This window comes from Gobio gobio (genome assembly GCF_949357685.1).
Source record: "Gobio gobio genome assembly, chromosome: 15".
Taxonomy (NCBI): Eukaryota; Metazoa; Chordata; class Actinopteri; order Cypriniformes; family Gobionidae; genus Gobio; species Gobio gobio.
The window spans coordinates 30,377,065-30,391,502 of NC_137108.1; the positions used below are offsets into that span (position 1 = coordinate 30,377,065).

At 38.4% G+C, this 14,438-nt stretch overlaps 1 protein-coding gene across 1 annotated transcript in view; it reads right to left on the reverse strand.

Annotated features, from left to right (window-relative positions):
* The window catches only part of LOC307138697 (uncharacterized protein), a 120,386-nt gene that overhangs the window by 21,060 nt on the left and 84,888 nt on the right, over positions 1-14,438 (reverse strand). The window contains exons 9-10 of the mRNA XM_079837212.1: positions 3,716-3,769; positions 1,669-1,782 (exon numbers count right to left, since the gene is read on the reverse strand). Of these exons, the coding sequence (XP_079693338.1) occupies positions 1,669-1,782; positions 3,716-3,769 (168 nt within the window). The remainder of the gene's footprint in view (positions 1-1,668; positions 1,783-3,715; positions 3,770-14,438) is intronic.

The following is a 14,438-nucleotide window of genomic DNA, read 5'->3' on the forward strand; positions in this document are numbered from 1 at the left end:
GTTTGCTTTATTACGGCCATATTAATGACACAGCTAACAAAAGCTTGGCCGATATGGGGCACTGATTAAAGAGCAGATGAATAATTGAGACGTTAGCGAAAGTAATTAAATATTCACAAGTCTGAACCAAAGCCAAGAGTGTGACTTTCAGGTCTTATTTACATATTTTGTGCTCATGAGCCAATTTTTGCTTTCAAATTTCCTTTTAAAAAATTCATAGAGCAGCACAAACAGTGATTCTTCTTCTTCTTCTTCTTCCTCTTCTTCTTTACAGATTTAAACAGTAGTCAAACTCCAAAAACCTTATAAAGTCCTTCAGGATTATGTGATCGGAGAGATAAACCATTAAATTAGCATGGGCTCATTAATAATTGGATAATTGTATGTTTACTTTCAAATTTTTAAATAAAAACATAACATAACCTAGATTTTATCCAAAAAAAAAAAATGTATATTGCCATCGTATCGCATAAATTTCCGTAAGATGGCATAAATTTATCGTAAGATGGCATGAAAGAAATACATAAATGTAGACAAAAAATATGGGAAAAAATTCATTGAAAACAGAAATACATAAACATTATTACAGAAACAAATTAATAATGGAGCAAATAAATACTTTGTATATATTGCAATGATATTTTCCCTGTTGGGCTAGTTATTTATTTTTCAGGTTTTCTTCTCCATTTGTATATCTACAAATGAAATGTATACTATATTACTGCAGTTAAAACCCTTTCTGTTTTTACATGAAGCGTTAGGTGCTGAGACAGGTTCAGAGTTTGTATTACGTCTCGTCTGGCTGTTTTAATTTGAATGTTTACATGTCTAAGACCTTGAAAAGCCACTAGGATCGATAAGAGTACTGAAATACATTTCTCCAGCTTTCCTATTGGCTAGCCATAACTACTCATCAATAGTGCTTTCTGCAACAACCAAGTAATGAAATTCTCATTTCAGAGACTCGAGGAGAGACATATGGATATACAGGTATATGTGAGACAGAAGGTGTGTGTCCGGCCTTCCCAATTCATCTGACTAGATCATCAAGGACGTAGTAAGGCATGTCTTTTGCTTTCCAGAAGAAAATGAGAGGCTGCAAGGTGAAGCGGGAGGAAAATGAAGGACAGATGACGACAAATCCATTAGAAACGAGAGAGACCAATGGAAGAGGAACATAAAAGATTACATGCAGTGACCAAAGGTTTCCTCATAGAGAACCAAAGTCAAGTAACAGTGAAAAGCCTGAGGAAGAGATGGAAATGGGGAGGAGGAAGAAAAAGAAGAAAAGGACAGGGGTTGGTAGAAAAAAGGAGCTATAGATATTGTCATACCTCCCCCTGCAAGCTATTCCCACTCTCATTTTATTTCAAACTTTAGCTTTCATTTTCCATTTCTATAGTGCTCGGACACCAGCAGAGTTCGAGAAATTTCACAGTAGAAAAAGAGCTGAAAAGAGCTGACGGCATGCTGAGCGAGCCATGACAGATGGAAAAAATGAGAAGGGACCAAGGGAGGAGTGGAGGAATAAGCCAGGTAGAAAACCTGTGTGTGTGTGTGTGTGTGTGTGTCTGGTGGTGAGTTGGGGGGGAATGAAAACTATGCCAAGATGAAATCAGATAGCCTCATCATTTCCAAAATAGCAATGTGTATATGTGTGAGTTCTACCTTTTTGGCCTTGCTAAGGAACGTCCAGGCAGATTTCCTGAAGTTCACACTGTTGTTTGTAGGGTCTTGTTTATCCAGCTGCAAATAAAACAGCCATCCCAACAAATACCACACCTGAGACAGGAAGAGAAGATATATAACATTATTAACATTATATTGACAATTAACATACAATAAAGAAAGTTTGGGTGTGTCAGATGTTCCAGGGTCAGTTGTGCATGTGGTTCAACTAATAGTATAAGCTTTGCCTTCAAATGCAGGGAATACAATCCAAAATATTATTATTATTACAAAATGCTGACTATTTTTGCACTACATACAAATTTTCTGATTACCGTATTAAAACCTTTATGTAGCTGGTTTAAAAAATGGGAATATGTGCAACAAACTTGAATTGGGATTCTATATAGCGTGAATTAATTATAAATGCAATGGGATTATACATTAGTATGTGGATTTTTTTTTTCTTCTCATTTGTATTCATATTTTTATTTGAAATGTAAATAATTCCCATATTCCCCAATGATTCCAACTGAGCAGTGTTGGAATTACTACAGGATCAAGGTTTGGAAATACTGGCCAATTGCATTTATTGTGACAATCTGGCACAATTTACCCTACTTATACCTACAGTAAATACATCTAAAAGTAGGCTGCAAAAACATGAAAGACAGTCAGTCAGCCAGCCACTTGTAATTAACAAAACAAACCTAAAGGACTTGCTGTGCACTGTCAGTGCTATAAATATTTGATTTCAGGCAGGATTAAAATAACCTTATTTTGCGGCAAACAGAGAGGGAGAAACAAACAATCGGGCAGCTCTGTTTGTATCCTGAATGAGAACATTGAATAAAGGAAAGTTAGACACAAATGGGCTGAGGGGAAGAGTGTGTGTGCATGTTTTTGTTGTGCTGTGTTGAAGTGCTCTTCATTTTATCACCTACTGTTACACTCTATACCCTTCTCTGATGTCTCAATAACACACCACAGAGAGTTCAAACATCTCTCACTCCCACTCTCTCTGTCTCTTTCTCTTTCACACTCTATGACTCTCCTGAGCTGAATGTTCAGAACACTCTGTAAGCGCTCTCAATCTGTCAGATATCTATTAGAGAGAAAGAGTGTGTGGGTGTGGGTGTGTGTGTGTGTATACGTGTGTGTGTGTGTGTGTGTGTGTGTGTGTGTGTGTGTGTGTGTGTGTGTGTGTGTGTGTGTGTGTGTGTGTGTGTGTGTGTGTGGACTGGTACACCTCCGTCCCGACTCTTCAGAGAGTAGACTGACATACCAAAAGACTTATTCTTCTTTAAATAGCCGGTAGGACTAGATGATAAAACATCTTAAAAATAAAATAAATCAAATCTCTGAAAGTCACTCTACAGTAAGTTTCATATTCATTTGTTTAATAATGTATTGGCAGCAGTTTGGCTCATTAATTATGCATCAACTCTCAGGATGTTGTTTGTACTATAGAAGCTATTTTTAATCAAGTCCGAAGAAAAGATCTGAATGCCTTTGAGTTTAATAATGCTTTTTAATGTATTGTGGGGCACCAAAGCAAACCATCATTTATGTGGCATTGGGGTTGTGGGGGAAAAATGTGCTATATGCGTGTGTGTGTGTGTGCTGGTCCATCAAACAGCAATGTGTAAGTATCTCAATTTTAGCCACCCTAGCATTGTGTTTGTAATTTCCCTAGCTAATAAAGTAAAGTGAAGACCAAAGCACTTTCACACAAACAAACTACTATTTCAGCAAAATATAATGCCATAAATTATGAATCCAGCCGTCTGAGACAGTGAGCAATGCATCAAATGCTGGTGTCAAACATCCAACCAGGTGGAGCCTGTAGGATGGGCCTGATAATACACAACCACACCATAACAACTGGAAATAAACACCTTATAAGTCATTTATTTTAATATTTAACATTTCATCATTCCAGTCTGATGTGTTTTAATTAGATGAGTCAAACTCTTTATAATTGGTTAACTTGTGAAATTTGTAACAACACTAATACCATTTAAAAAAAAAAAATTAAATAACACACCTCCACAACCTCGTCATCCTCCTCTAGAAGATCCTCCAACACCTCTGTGGCCATCTGGAAAAAAGAAAGCAGCTCTTCATTTACCGAAATATGACATGTAACTTCTGGAAAGTAAATAGATTTTTAATTCCAAATAATTCCACAACTGCTCAAAAGTCTAAAGTTAAAATTCAAAAGGGGGAAAAAAAGTTATATTTTGCATAAAAAGAAATTTCATTTTTGTGACATTATTTAGATGACATTAAGCACATCCCCCTTCATTCATCTACAATTTCCCATTATTTTGAATATAATGGGAATATAATGATTGCAAAAACAATGATTTATTTAAATCAGCATACATTATGTTACACAGCCTTTAAATTTACATTTAAATAATAAAAAAATGTCCATTATGGTGAAGGGAATTGTCTGTCGGAATGCAAAAAAGGGGAAAAAAGCGAATTGGTAAAAACTACTTTCTGCATATTTTGGGGTGAATTTCACAGGTGTTTTTCTTTTCTATTCCAGATTTACCCATAACCTGAATCATAGTCAAATGCAATAATCAAGTGCAGTAACTGGATCAGGAAAGTCTGTTAATGTTTGTCTTATGGTCAATAGCACTCTGTTTGCTGAACTTTATGTGTTGACTGCGCTCTGCTAGCCAGTTCTCAAGGGAGAGAAAAGTGCTAATAATTTAATGATTTTTTTTACTGCTTTATCACCTCAGTTCTTATGTTAATTTGTTAAACACAGTCTTATCTCTCCTTTGAGAGCCTGAGATCTTCATTTCGCTGATCAGTGTTATTGATCTCTCAGCTGTCAGCCTCTGCCTATCAGCTTAACCCATTCACCCAGAGTGTTTTAATTAAGTGTCATCAATACATCTGATCAAGAGCAGATGGACAAGGTCAAATACTGGGCTATTAAGACACTTCATCTCAAAGTCCTTGAGCTTCAAAGAATCAAATACAGATGAGTGCTGTAATCAAGTGCACAATGCTTAAAGTGCCCTATTATGCTATTTTAAAGGCTCCTAGTTAAGATATGTTTACATGCATCAAAGGTCAAAATGACGTTTAATTTTCTCATAATATAAATTGCAGCATCACATCTTTTCTCACAGTGTCTGAAATGGTTCGATCAAGGATTCTGTCTCTATAAACCCCTCCTTTCCGAGAGCCTACTCTGCTCTGATTGGTCAGATGGCTCAGTCTGTTGTGATTGGTCTACCCCTTACAACACATGTGGGAAACAAAATGTCCATGATCATATCTGAATTTCAGCCCCGGAGGCTTCTTCATCTCTTGTATACACTGTGATATGAACATTAACAATGGTGTCAGTTTTACCATATCGATTCAAGCCCACATTATCATCCTTTGGGAGTGCAAAGTGGATTTGCTTTCGCAGTGCTTCTTTACATGTTGACAACACAAACCAAACTCTTTTAAGATCTCAGCTGCCACAACAGTGTTTGAGGGCGGGTCAAAGTAGACGCTGTTTTCGCGGCCAGCCAATGAAGACCATAGGCTGGCATTATGCAAAATTGTTACAAAACTTCTTAGGTTCATGCAGGAAGTAAGAATGGAATTACTGACTTTTGGGAGACAATAACTCCATTTGTCATGCACTTTGATCTTTTTGAATGTAAAAGGCCTGCAAGTGTTTCAAAAAGCTATACTACACACTCCCTGAAAGATAATGTCTATAAAAGCTATCTGAAAAATAATCGTGCCCGTACAACGTGACCCAAGCGATCACTTAATTCTGTATTGTACATTGATTTTCTGATATACAATTGCAAGTGCAAATTTTCCCTCCACAAAATCATTCAAAGGCAATTGAGAAATGTCCAGATCTGCTACAAATAGTGATTTTTTGACTTCCTAACTTTTAAATGGTACTAGAGCTCCTTGTAGGTTTCCCCTGATCGATATACTGAGACAGGCTCTCTTGTTATTCCCTCAGGAGGGTCATGGCTTTGGCCAGGGGCCACAGTGACCTCTAATGCCTCTGTGAACTCGGATGTCAGCTTCTCTCAGCATCCCGCACTCCTCTCGTCCCATCACACTCACGCCATCCATTTCAACCAGGGCCAAAGAGTCAAGATCAAGCTCTCGTATATGTACGTGGTGAAAGGGAGGGGGAGAAAGAGAGAGAAAGTGAAAGTAAAGCAGGAGAAAAGTGAGGACGGATAGAGCACATCGCTCGATGGATACGTAATTTAAAGGACTGACCAACCAATTTACGATCCTGCAAGGCCATAAAATTCAGCCTGGACTTAATAATAGCACATTTAATGTGACACCTCTGACAATTCCAATCTAGCACAACCACACTCGCCCGCCTATCTGTATCTCCTTTTGTGTGTGCGTGTGAGAGACTGTGCATGGCAGAAAGACAGACTGTGCGCAGGAGAATTTATACTCCAAGCCAGGCTGTGTGAACGCAGAAAACACTAAAACGCACATACTGGCTTTCGCACCCGAATTTTATAGTCGCACCGTTTATCAAAGGCAACATGGCTGCCACTGGGAGCTAAAAACTTCACTTATATTTAGCCTTTTGGAATGAGGAGGAGCTGAGATAATTACTTTAGGGATTGATGCTCGCGTTCTCTCCCTCTCCTTAGCCGCATATCACTCCCCGATACCGACTCGGAGTTCTCAGCAACAGATAAAAGGGACGGATAAAGTCAAATGCTCGGCCCAGAGGAAAACTTCTATGGGGTACGCGGGATTCTCCATTTAAGAACTTCAAATTGAATGCATAAATCTGCTTGAACGTTTCTTAGATACATACACGATTATGGATGTCAGCAGACAGCAGCTGGAGGACCAGGAGTTGGTAACGTGCCCGAGCCCCTGTGGAGGTGTAGAGCCCCTGGCAGTGTCTACGTTAACGCAGTCTATCTGATGAAGATGCTCAAGAGAGGTTTAAAACAAAATGAAAGTTTGAAGCAACGGTACAAAAATAATACCTTATGATTACATCTACATAATGTTCAAAGCTTTAAAGGGTTAGTTCACCCAAAAATGAAAATTCTGTCATTAATTACTCACCCTCATGTCGTTGGACACCCGTCTTACCTCCGTTCATATTCGGAACACAAAGCTGATGGCTGAGAAAGGCTTCAGATAGGCCTCCATTGGCATTCAGTACATTGACACTTCCAAGATCCATGAAAGGCACTTAAAATGTCGTTACAAAGTCCATCTCACCACAGTGGCTCTACAATAATTTTACGATGCGACGACAATAGTTTTTGTTCGCAAAAAAAAATCTAAATAACACCTTTATCCAACTTGTTCTCGACTTCCGTGTATGCCTCCACGACGCATGCGCGAGAATATGACGTAGCGCCGGCGTTCGGGAATCCATGAAATACACACTTAAGCCCCATTTTGAGCACTACGCCGAGACCTAAAGCACGATTAATGTAGAATCCAACAGCTTAGACATGCGCGTCTTCCTCTGCTCGTAAACAAATCGCTTCTGGGTCATATGTCCGAACGCCGGATCTGCGTCATATTCTCGCGCATGCGTCGTGGAGGCATACACGGAAGTCGAGAACAAGTTTGATAAAGGTGTTATTTTGATTTTTTTTTGCGCACAAAAACTATTGTCGTCGCATCGTAAAATTATTGTAGAGCCACTGTTGTGAGATGGACTTTGTAACGACGTTTTAAGTGCCTTTCATGGATCTTGGAAGTGTCAATGTACTGAATGCCAATGGAGGCCTGTCTGAAGCCTTTCTCAGCCATCAGCTTTCAACTAAAATATCTTCATTTGTGTTCGAATATGAACGGAGATCTTTAGGGTGTCCAACGACATGAGGGTGAGTAATTAATTTTTGGGTGAACTAACCCTTTAAAGGAACCCAAAATAAGTATGATTTCTATTCTTCTGTGAAACAAGATTTCTATTCTTCTGTGATCGTTTGCATACAGTGAAAGTGAATGGTGACCAAGCTTCAAATGTAGCAAAAAGCACCATAAAAGTGGTTAACATGACTCTTGAGCTATATTCCAAATCTTCTAAAGCCATATGATAGTTTTGTGTAGGGCTGGTTATCAAATCATATGTCCTGATTTCGTTTGAATCACAAAATCTTGATTTAATTTGATTACAAATCATTTTCCAAATCATCCATTCTGTAATGTATTATACTGGAAGTAATGATAGCTTAATATTGATTCAGTAATAACTTTGTTGAAGGATTCAACTAATTTAAATGGTAACTTCTGGCTTTGTTTTGTCTTTTTGACTGATCCACTCAAAGGAATCAGACAAACATTGGTTGCACTACATGTTTTAGATTCACTAAAAATAACTGGTTCATTAGAGTCATTGGTTTGTGAATCAGATCTTGAATCAATCTTCAAATTACATGAATTACATGTGAGAGCTATGGCAGTGGGAAAGACCTGATCCATACACACAGCTTTTGTTTAGCTTCAAAAGACTTGAAATACAGCACACAAGTTGTATGAACTATATTTTATGATACATTTGTAGTACTTTTATTTCATTTTTGGAGTTAGCCTGCGGTCACCTTTCACTTGCATTTTATGAAAAACAGAAGGTGTCAACCTTCTGTCAAACATCTCCGTTTGTGATTTCCGGAAGAAAGTATGGGTTAGGAGTCATATGGGTTAGGAGCGGTTTGAGGGTAAGTCTTTCACACTTTCACAAAGAATTCTCTTAAATTCTAATAAATACCTTTTGCTCTAACCTCTTTTGTTGGCCTGAAAATTAAAATCTGTGAAAGGGAAATTTTGAATAACCCTTTGTATTTGTGGGGCTGTAATTGTCAGGTCAAATAAAGGCATTGTCTGAGCGATCCTGGAATCAAAGGAATGCAGCCATTAATATTAATATGTTCATACTTGGGAGGAGGCCTGTTCATTGAAAAGTGATTATTTTCTCTTTTACCCCCTGCTTGTGTCTCCTTGTAACTCCAACACATTTTTTCTTTTCCTATTTGTCTGTCTGACTTTGTGTCCTAAATTACACATTTATATGTCTAGCCTCACTAGCTGTGCTAGTATTTTACCATATTTATTTATTTATTATGCACACATACTCTTGCATAATGTATATGAATGATCAAGTCATCTAAAAGCTAACATTTACTTTAATTAAATGTATGAATTGGCTTGCACACACACTTCTTTTTTAAAGTAAAACATACATAAAGATCTTCAGGTTTAAAGAGCTACTTGTGATGTCATTCAAATGTTACCAAGAGCTTAGTTATAAACCACAAATCTGTTAAATTAAGTTTTGGCAAACATTTACTCTCAAGATTCAGTATGAGGCATCCAAGGATGCAGCTTGAAGTTTTGAAGTAGTAGATGGATTTAATAATCCATCAATCTAAAAGGAAAATGGTCTAACAAAATGAAAGTATCCCAACTGTGTCAATTGTGGGTATGACAATAGCCACGTTTCCACCGGAGGAACTTTCCCCAGGAACTAGGAACTTTGGGGTGGTACTCGGTGTGTTTCAACCGCAGGAACCAGGGTCTAAATGAAGTTCCGGGTAAATATTTCCCCCTCCGAACGGCCCCGAGGTAGTACTTTTTCAAAGTTCAGGAACTTTCGGGGGTGGGACTTGGGCGTTGAACATGCTGATTGGTTGAGCTCACGCAGCATTTTATTTCAACCGGCATTTTTAAAAGTCTTTTGTGAGGTTCGTTCTGCGTTCAGTAAATATCAGTCTTGCTTGCTATTTCCGTCTGTAATAGCTGATAATATACGTTGTCTTATTTTAAATTTAGCTTTACGAGCTCTCAGAATACGCTTTAGTATCAGTGCTCGTCTCTTTTCCGCCGTTTTGTTAATGACCTCTTTTGTAAACCAATACATAACCAGCAAAAGCAGTGCTGCTTGAATCTCCTCCACTTGTTATTGTTGCAGGCAGTGTCGCGCAAAAGTGATTACTGTCCGTCGCTGACTGGGAGGAGCAGTCGCGCGCAGCTTATCACCGGACTAATTTGTCTAATCTTCACGGTACTACTTTAGACCGCAGTGGAAATGCAGACAGTAGCAGGTCTGGGGGGGAAAAAGTTCCTGTAAAAAAAGTTCCTGGTACAAATTGTTCCAGGTAATTTCAGTGGAAACGGGGCTAATGTCTGTGGAGATGCATTTGGAGACAATTATATTTGGAATCAAATCTTTTGAATCCATTCACCAGAAAAAAATGTCCTTCAAATTCATTCGGTGACCTTTCCTGTAGGCCAAAACAATTTGTTTTGAGCGTTCAGTGTGGTTAGGTCAGCAATTCCTAAATGATATCCAGTGCTGACCTGTTTTGAGTTTCAAATTCCTTACTGTTTACTAAGCATTTTACGCCAACAGAAAAAGCAGATATTTGACATTTTCTTCTCATTTTCAACTGCTGAAATTTTACCAAGCTACAGAAAAACACACACAAATTGCCTAAAAAAGAATTTTGTAGTTTATTTAAATATTATTATTATTGTGAGTTGAAGTATTAATTAATTAATTATAATACTAATGTACTCCAATTGTGTTAAAACATTCACAAAACCATTGCATGTCTAATAGATTACTTGCAAATAAAGGAATAATTAACCACACAATTAAAATTCTGTCACTATTAACTCACCCTAATATCATAATGTTTTGAGATGGCAAACACATATATTGTTTTCCACAGCTGTCTATTGTTGTATAATCTATTTCCTATAAACGCACCCTAAAGCAGCACATAAAAACAAAAACAAAAGATTTGTTTGCTTGTTTTAAATGTCCATCAGATGGTCTCTTCCAGTATAAATGGGTTGTTTAGAGTCAGAATAAACTGCAATAAGGACCAGACATTATGCCAAATTTCCGAATTCTCTTAAAAGGACCACTTAAAAGATTCAGGGAAAAACGAATCATTGTTGACTACCAAAACAAATCTATTCTAAACTGATCTAAATTCCAGTGGCATGCAACACTTCAGGGTCGGTTCTCAGAAAGAAAAACAGATCAGAGAAAGCTTTTATTTACGCAAAAAAAGAAGAGAGTTGGGATTAAGCGGTGTGTAATTAAGAGTTTAATGATGTAACAGGCTGTTAAGTGTTTAAAGTTGGTAGTATTGATTTAGATTTTTGAGGCCTTTACAGTAGCTGCGCTATATTGATCTGACTGAGGTAAACAGCTGTAGTGAAGAATTGTTTTTCTCGTGGGAGTAATGCATTAATTAGGCAGACAAATATGAGCATTACATATTCTGATGCAAGACAACATGAGTGATACTGTTATAAAGGACATGCACAAGTGATTCCCAAGGTCAAATCACAAGAAAATAAAGTGGATTTGTTTTCAAATGTGAGAACTGAGAACTAAGAGAAGAAATATAGGCCAAGAAGCAGAGAACATCATAAAATATAGATTTGCCACAAAAGGAGACAATATTCTAAATTGCTCACTAAAGTTTAATTTGGTCGTCTCTTTAGCAGCACACCAGGCTGACCCTGGTGATGAAAAATCCTACTGTATAGTCTGACTCTAAGCACTGGCCCAACACAGCCCTTCATTATGACATCATTAGCCAGAGAAGACCGCAGCAATGCTAAATGACCTTTAGCACAATGCTGGCCCATCCGTCTGTCTCAGAGCAGCAGAGCTGGCCTGTCATGAGAAACAGCGGCGGGCAACGGGCCGTTAGTGCAAGTCATCTCAAAGAGCATTTTAAACGAGCTGGATATGATGACATGCTTTGTACGAAGGAGCGCTCTGATAGATCGTCTTGTGTGGAGAGCGCACAGAAGGAGGAGCAATGCTTTTTCTTGTCTTCTAACAGAGGTGAAATTGCTTTTTACTACACGTTTAAGAGAGTTGAAGGTGAGATTGGGCATTTTCTCAGCATCTCGCACATACACGATTGTTCTTGGTGTGTGTCGGTGCAGCAGCAACAGCGCTATTGATTTTCAAGAAGTAATTGCGAGCGGTGAAGGTCAGGGTACAGACGTTAAATCAGACGGGGCAAGAAAAGAAGCCAAAGAATTGCTCTACACACACCGGTGTAATCACACATAATCCTTATGGAACCGGAATCCTATTTCTATATTCTACATATCTGACTTTGCCTTTAGAGGATGATACTTAGTGAAAGACATAATGGAGATGAGAGAGTGGAGGTTGAGGACAACTGCTCCACATTCAGAAGAAACAGACAGACTCTGCTCTATTTTTTAAACCTTCATCAACACAAACCCCACAACAAGTTTATTCACTTGGCACAGTCCATCTCACTGAAGACACTGCACAAGGTTCCAAACAAATCAATACGAGGACTGACCCCCTGCTCTCTGTTTGTCTGTTGACTTATTAATAATATGAGAACGCCTCACCTGTGATGGGGCGGCTCGGGTCTCTGCGTCCATTTTCAAGTGTCAGATTGATTCCTGCTAATGCAGTGTTCCATTCAACTTCCTTGCTTTGACAAGTGCAACATAACTTGGAAGCTTGTGTAGATCTACAACCTTGATTTTGTAGAGCTGTGGGTGTATGACGGTATATGAACATGGTGGCACTAAGGAAAATATACCCTGTAAAATATTAGGACTGACTCTTGTATTAATTTCATATTAATTCCAATACATGTAGCACATGATAATAAAACCTGTTTAAAGAGGTGTAAGGGCACAATGATATAAGTTTAGAAATGAAAAAAAAAATATTTTCTTAAAAAAAATGTGCAGCTCGTTAATTATGACATAACAGTGATAATGAAAAAAATATATCTGCAGGCAGCCATTATCAGGGACTAAGCACATAGCATATACGCAAGTCATGCCAGCATGGCTGAAAGCGTCAGACCAAGTGCAACAATGAGCAATTAAAGAAATATTAAGATCAATGATTAAAAATCATAAATACAGTCACTAGTAATATGATTTAATGGTTTATCACTTTCAAAAGACTTTTTGTAGATGATAACAATACACCAATGCGTTGGTAAAATATATAATTTTTACGACATTACGGCATAATTCAAAATGGCAGATATGGAAAAACTGGGTATCGTTCGAGTCGGCATGCTGCGACAAATCTAAAGAGGTCAAACTGTTCAAAAGTTATAAGCATATCTCCTGACCACTAGGTGGCACTGTGCCAAAACTGTGCAGGTATCCTCAGGTCATGGTTGTCATAATACATACCAAGTTTTATCAGAATATGCTAAAGCATAGCGGAGATATAGCCTTGTGCATTTTGGCGTGCTCTTCAACAAATTTGTTTGTGTGTTATTCGAGAACGGTTTGCCAAATCGACTTGAATTCCATAACCTGTTGCCATGATCTGAAGATGATCTTGAGCCAAGGAATCAGAGGAAAACTTACAGTTCAAAAGTTATTAACATAAACACGAGTGCCACTTTGGACAGTTGGAGGTGCTAGAGCGAATGAGTTGGGGGATGACTCCGAATTTGCTATGGTGACAGTTCAGACTGTCCTCTATTTGTGTGCCAACTTTCATAACTTTCCCGCAAGCGGTTCAATGGGCTGCCAGACTTCCAGAATGGAAGAAGAAGAAACAGAAGAATAATAGGAATGCCAACGGATACAATAGGTGTCTAGTGCCTACACACCTTCGGTGCTTGCCCTAATAAAAACGTATGTTTTTATAATTATGATTTACTAAAGCACTTTTTTTATATGACAGAAAAGGGATTCCATATTCCAGGGCACCTTGAGTATACAGGGAATTTCACCCTTTTGCTGTGAAAGTAGAGGGAAAAAAATCCAAGGCTTCAGTAGTGTAAAACACGGCAAGCTTCCCGTCTGATAATTGCATGCACCTGCAGAAAAAATGCTAACATTGTTCATCCTTCACAGTTTGGTTGCTAGGAAACTTCTTTATGGTCAGTCGAACACTTAAAAAGCTAATGTCGCATTGCCACTTGCTTCATTATGTCATCTTCTGAGCATCAGCCAATGGAATGACTTTATGGTTGAAAGTCTGAGATAAGCAGGAATTTTCCACATCATAACAGACAGAGGGGGTGATCGACATGAATCTGCTTATAAAAGAACAACCAGCAAGTGCTGATTTAACCACCCATACACTCATGTAGAAATCATTCTGACCACTTGCACACACGTCAAAAGCCATGGACAGGTTGTCAGGTAGCAGGTTATCTAAGTGAGACATTGTTAAACCCTCATTAGTGCTGAGACACTCTCATTCATTCACACACTCATTCTCCCCTTCTATGAGGTCAGCAGGTGTCTCGGGCTCTGTAGGGCCTGTCTGAACGTAATTAAGATCTGCTCGTTAAGATGTGGCTCAGACCATGGCATAGCAACCGCCCGCTGAGAAGCCGTGTTGATCGAAAACCTCTCAGTGATATCATCTCAGCATGATGTCGGTGACTGAAGAAAGCAGAGTGATGTCATCACTGTGCCTCCCGAAAGAGTTCCCACAGCTGATCAGTTAAATGCCTGTGTGTGTTGCTCCATTCCCGAGCCTGAGGTGAGGGGGCTTGAAGGACAAGAGTGCTAAATGATACTACATGATTTGACAGCCTGATGAACCTTTACTACAACTCACATTCCTTCAATGTGAGTTGATGACTCAATGATTTGTATTTATAATTTTGAGACTACTAGTGTGTAAGAGAAATATCATTTTCCTATCTGTGCTCAATCAATACCATTTTGTTTTTGACATGCATACATATGTGTGTAAAATTAATGTATTAAAAACAGACACTAAACCT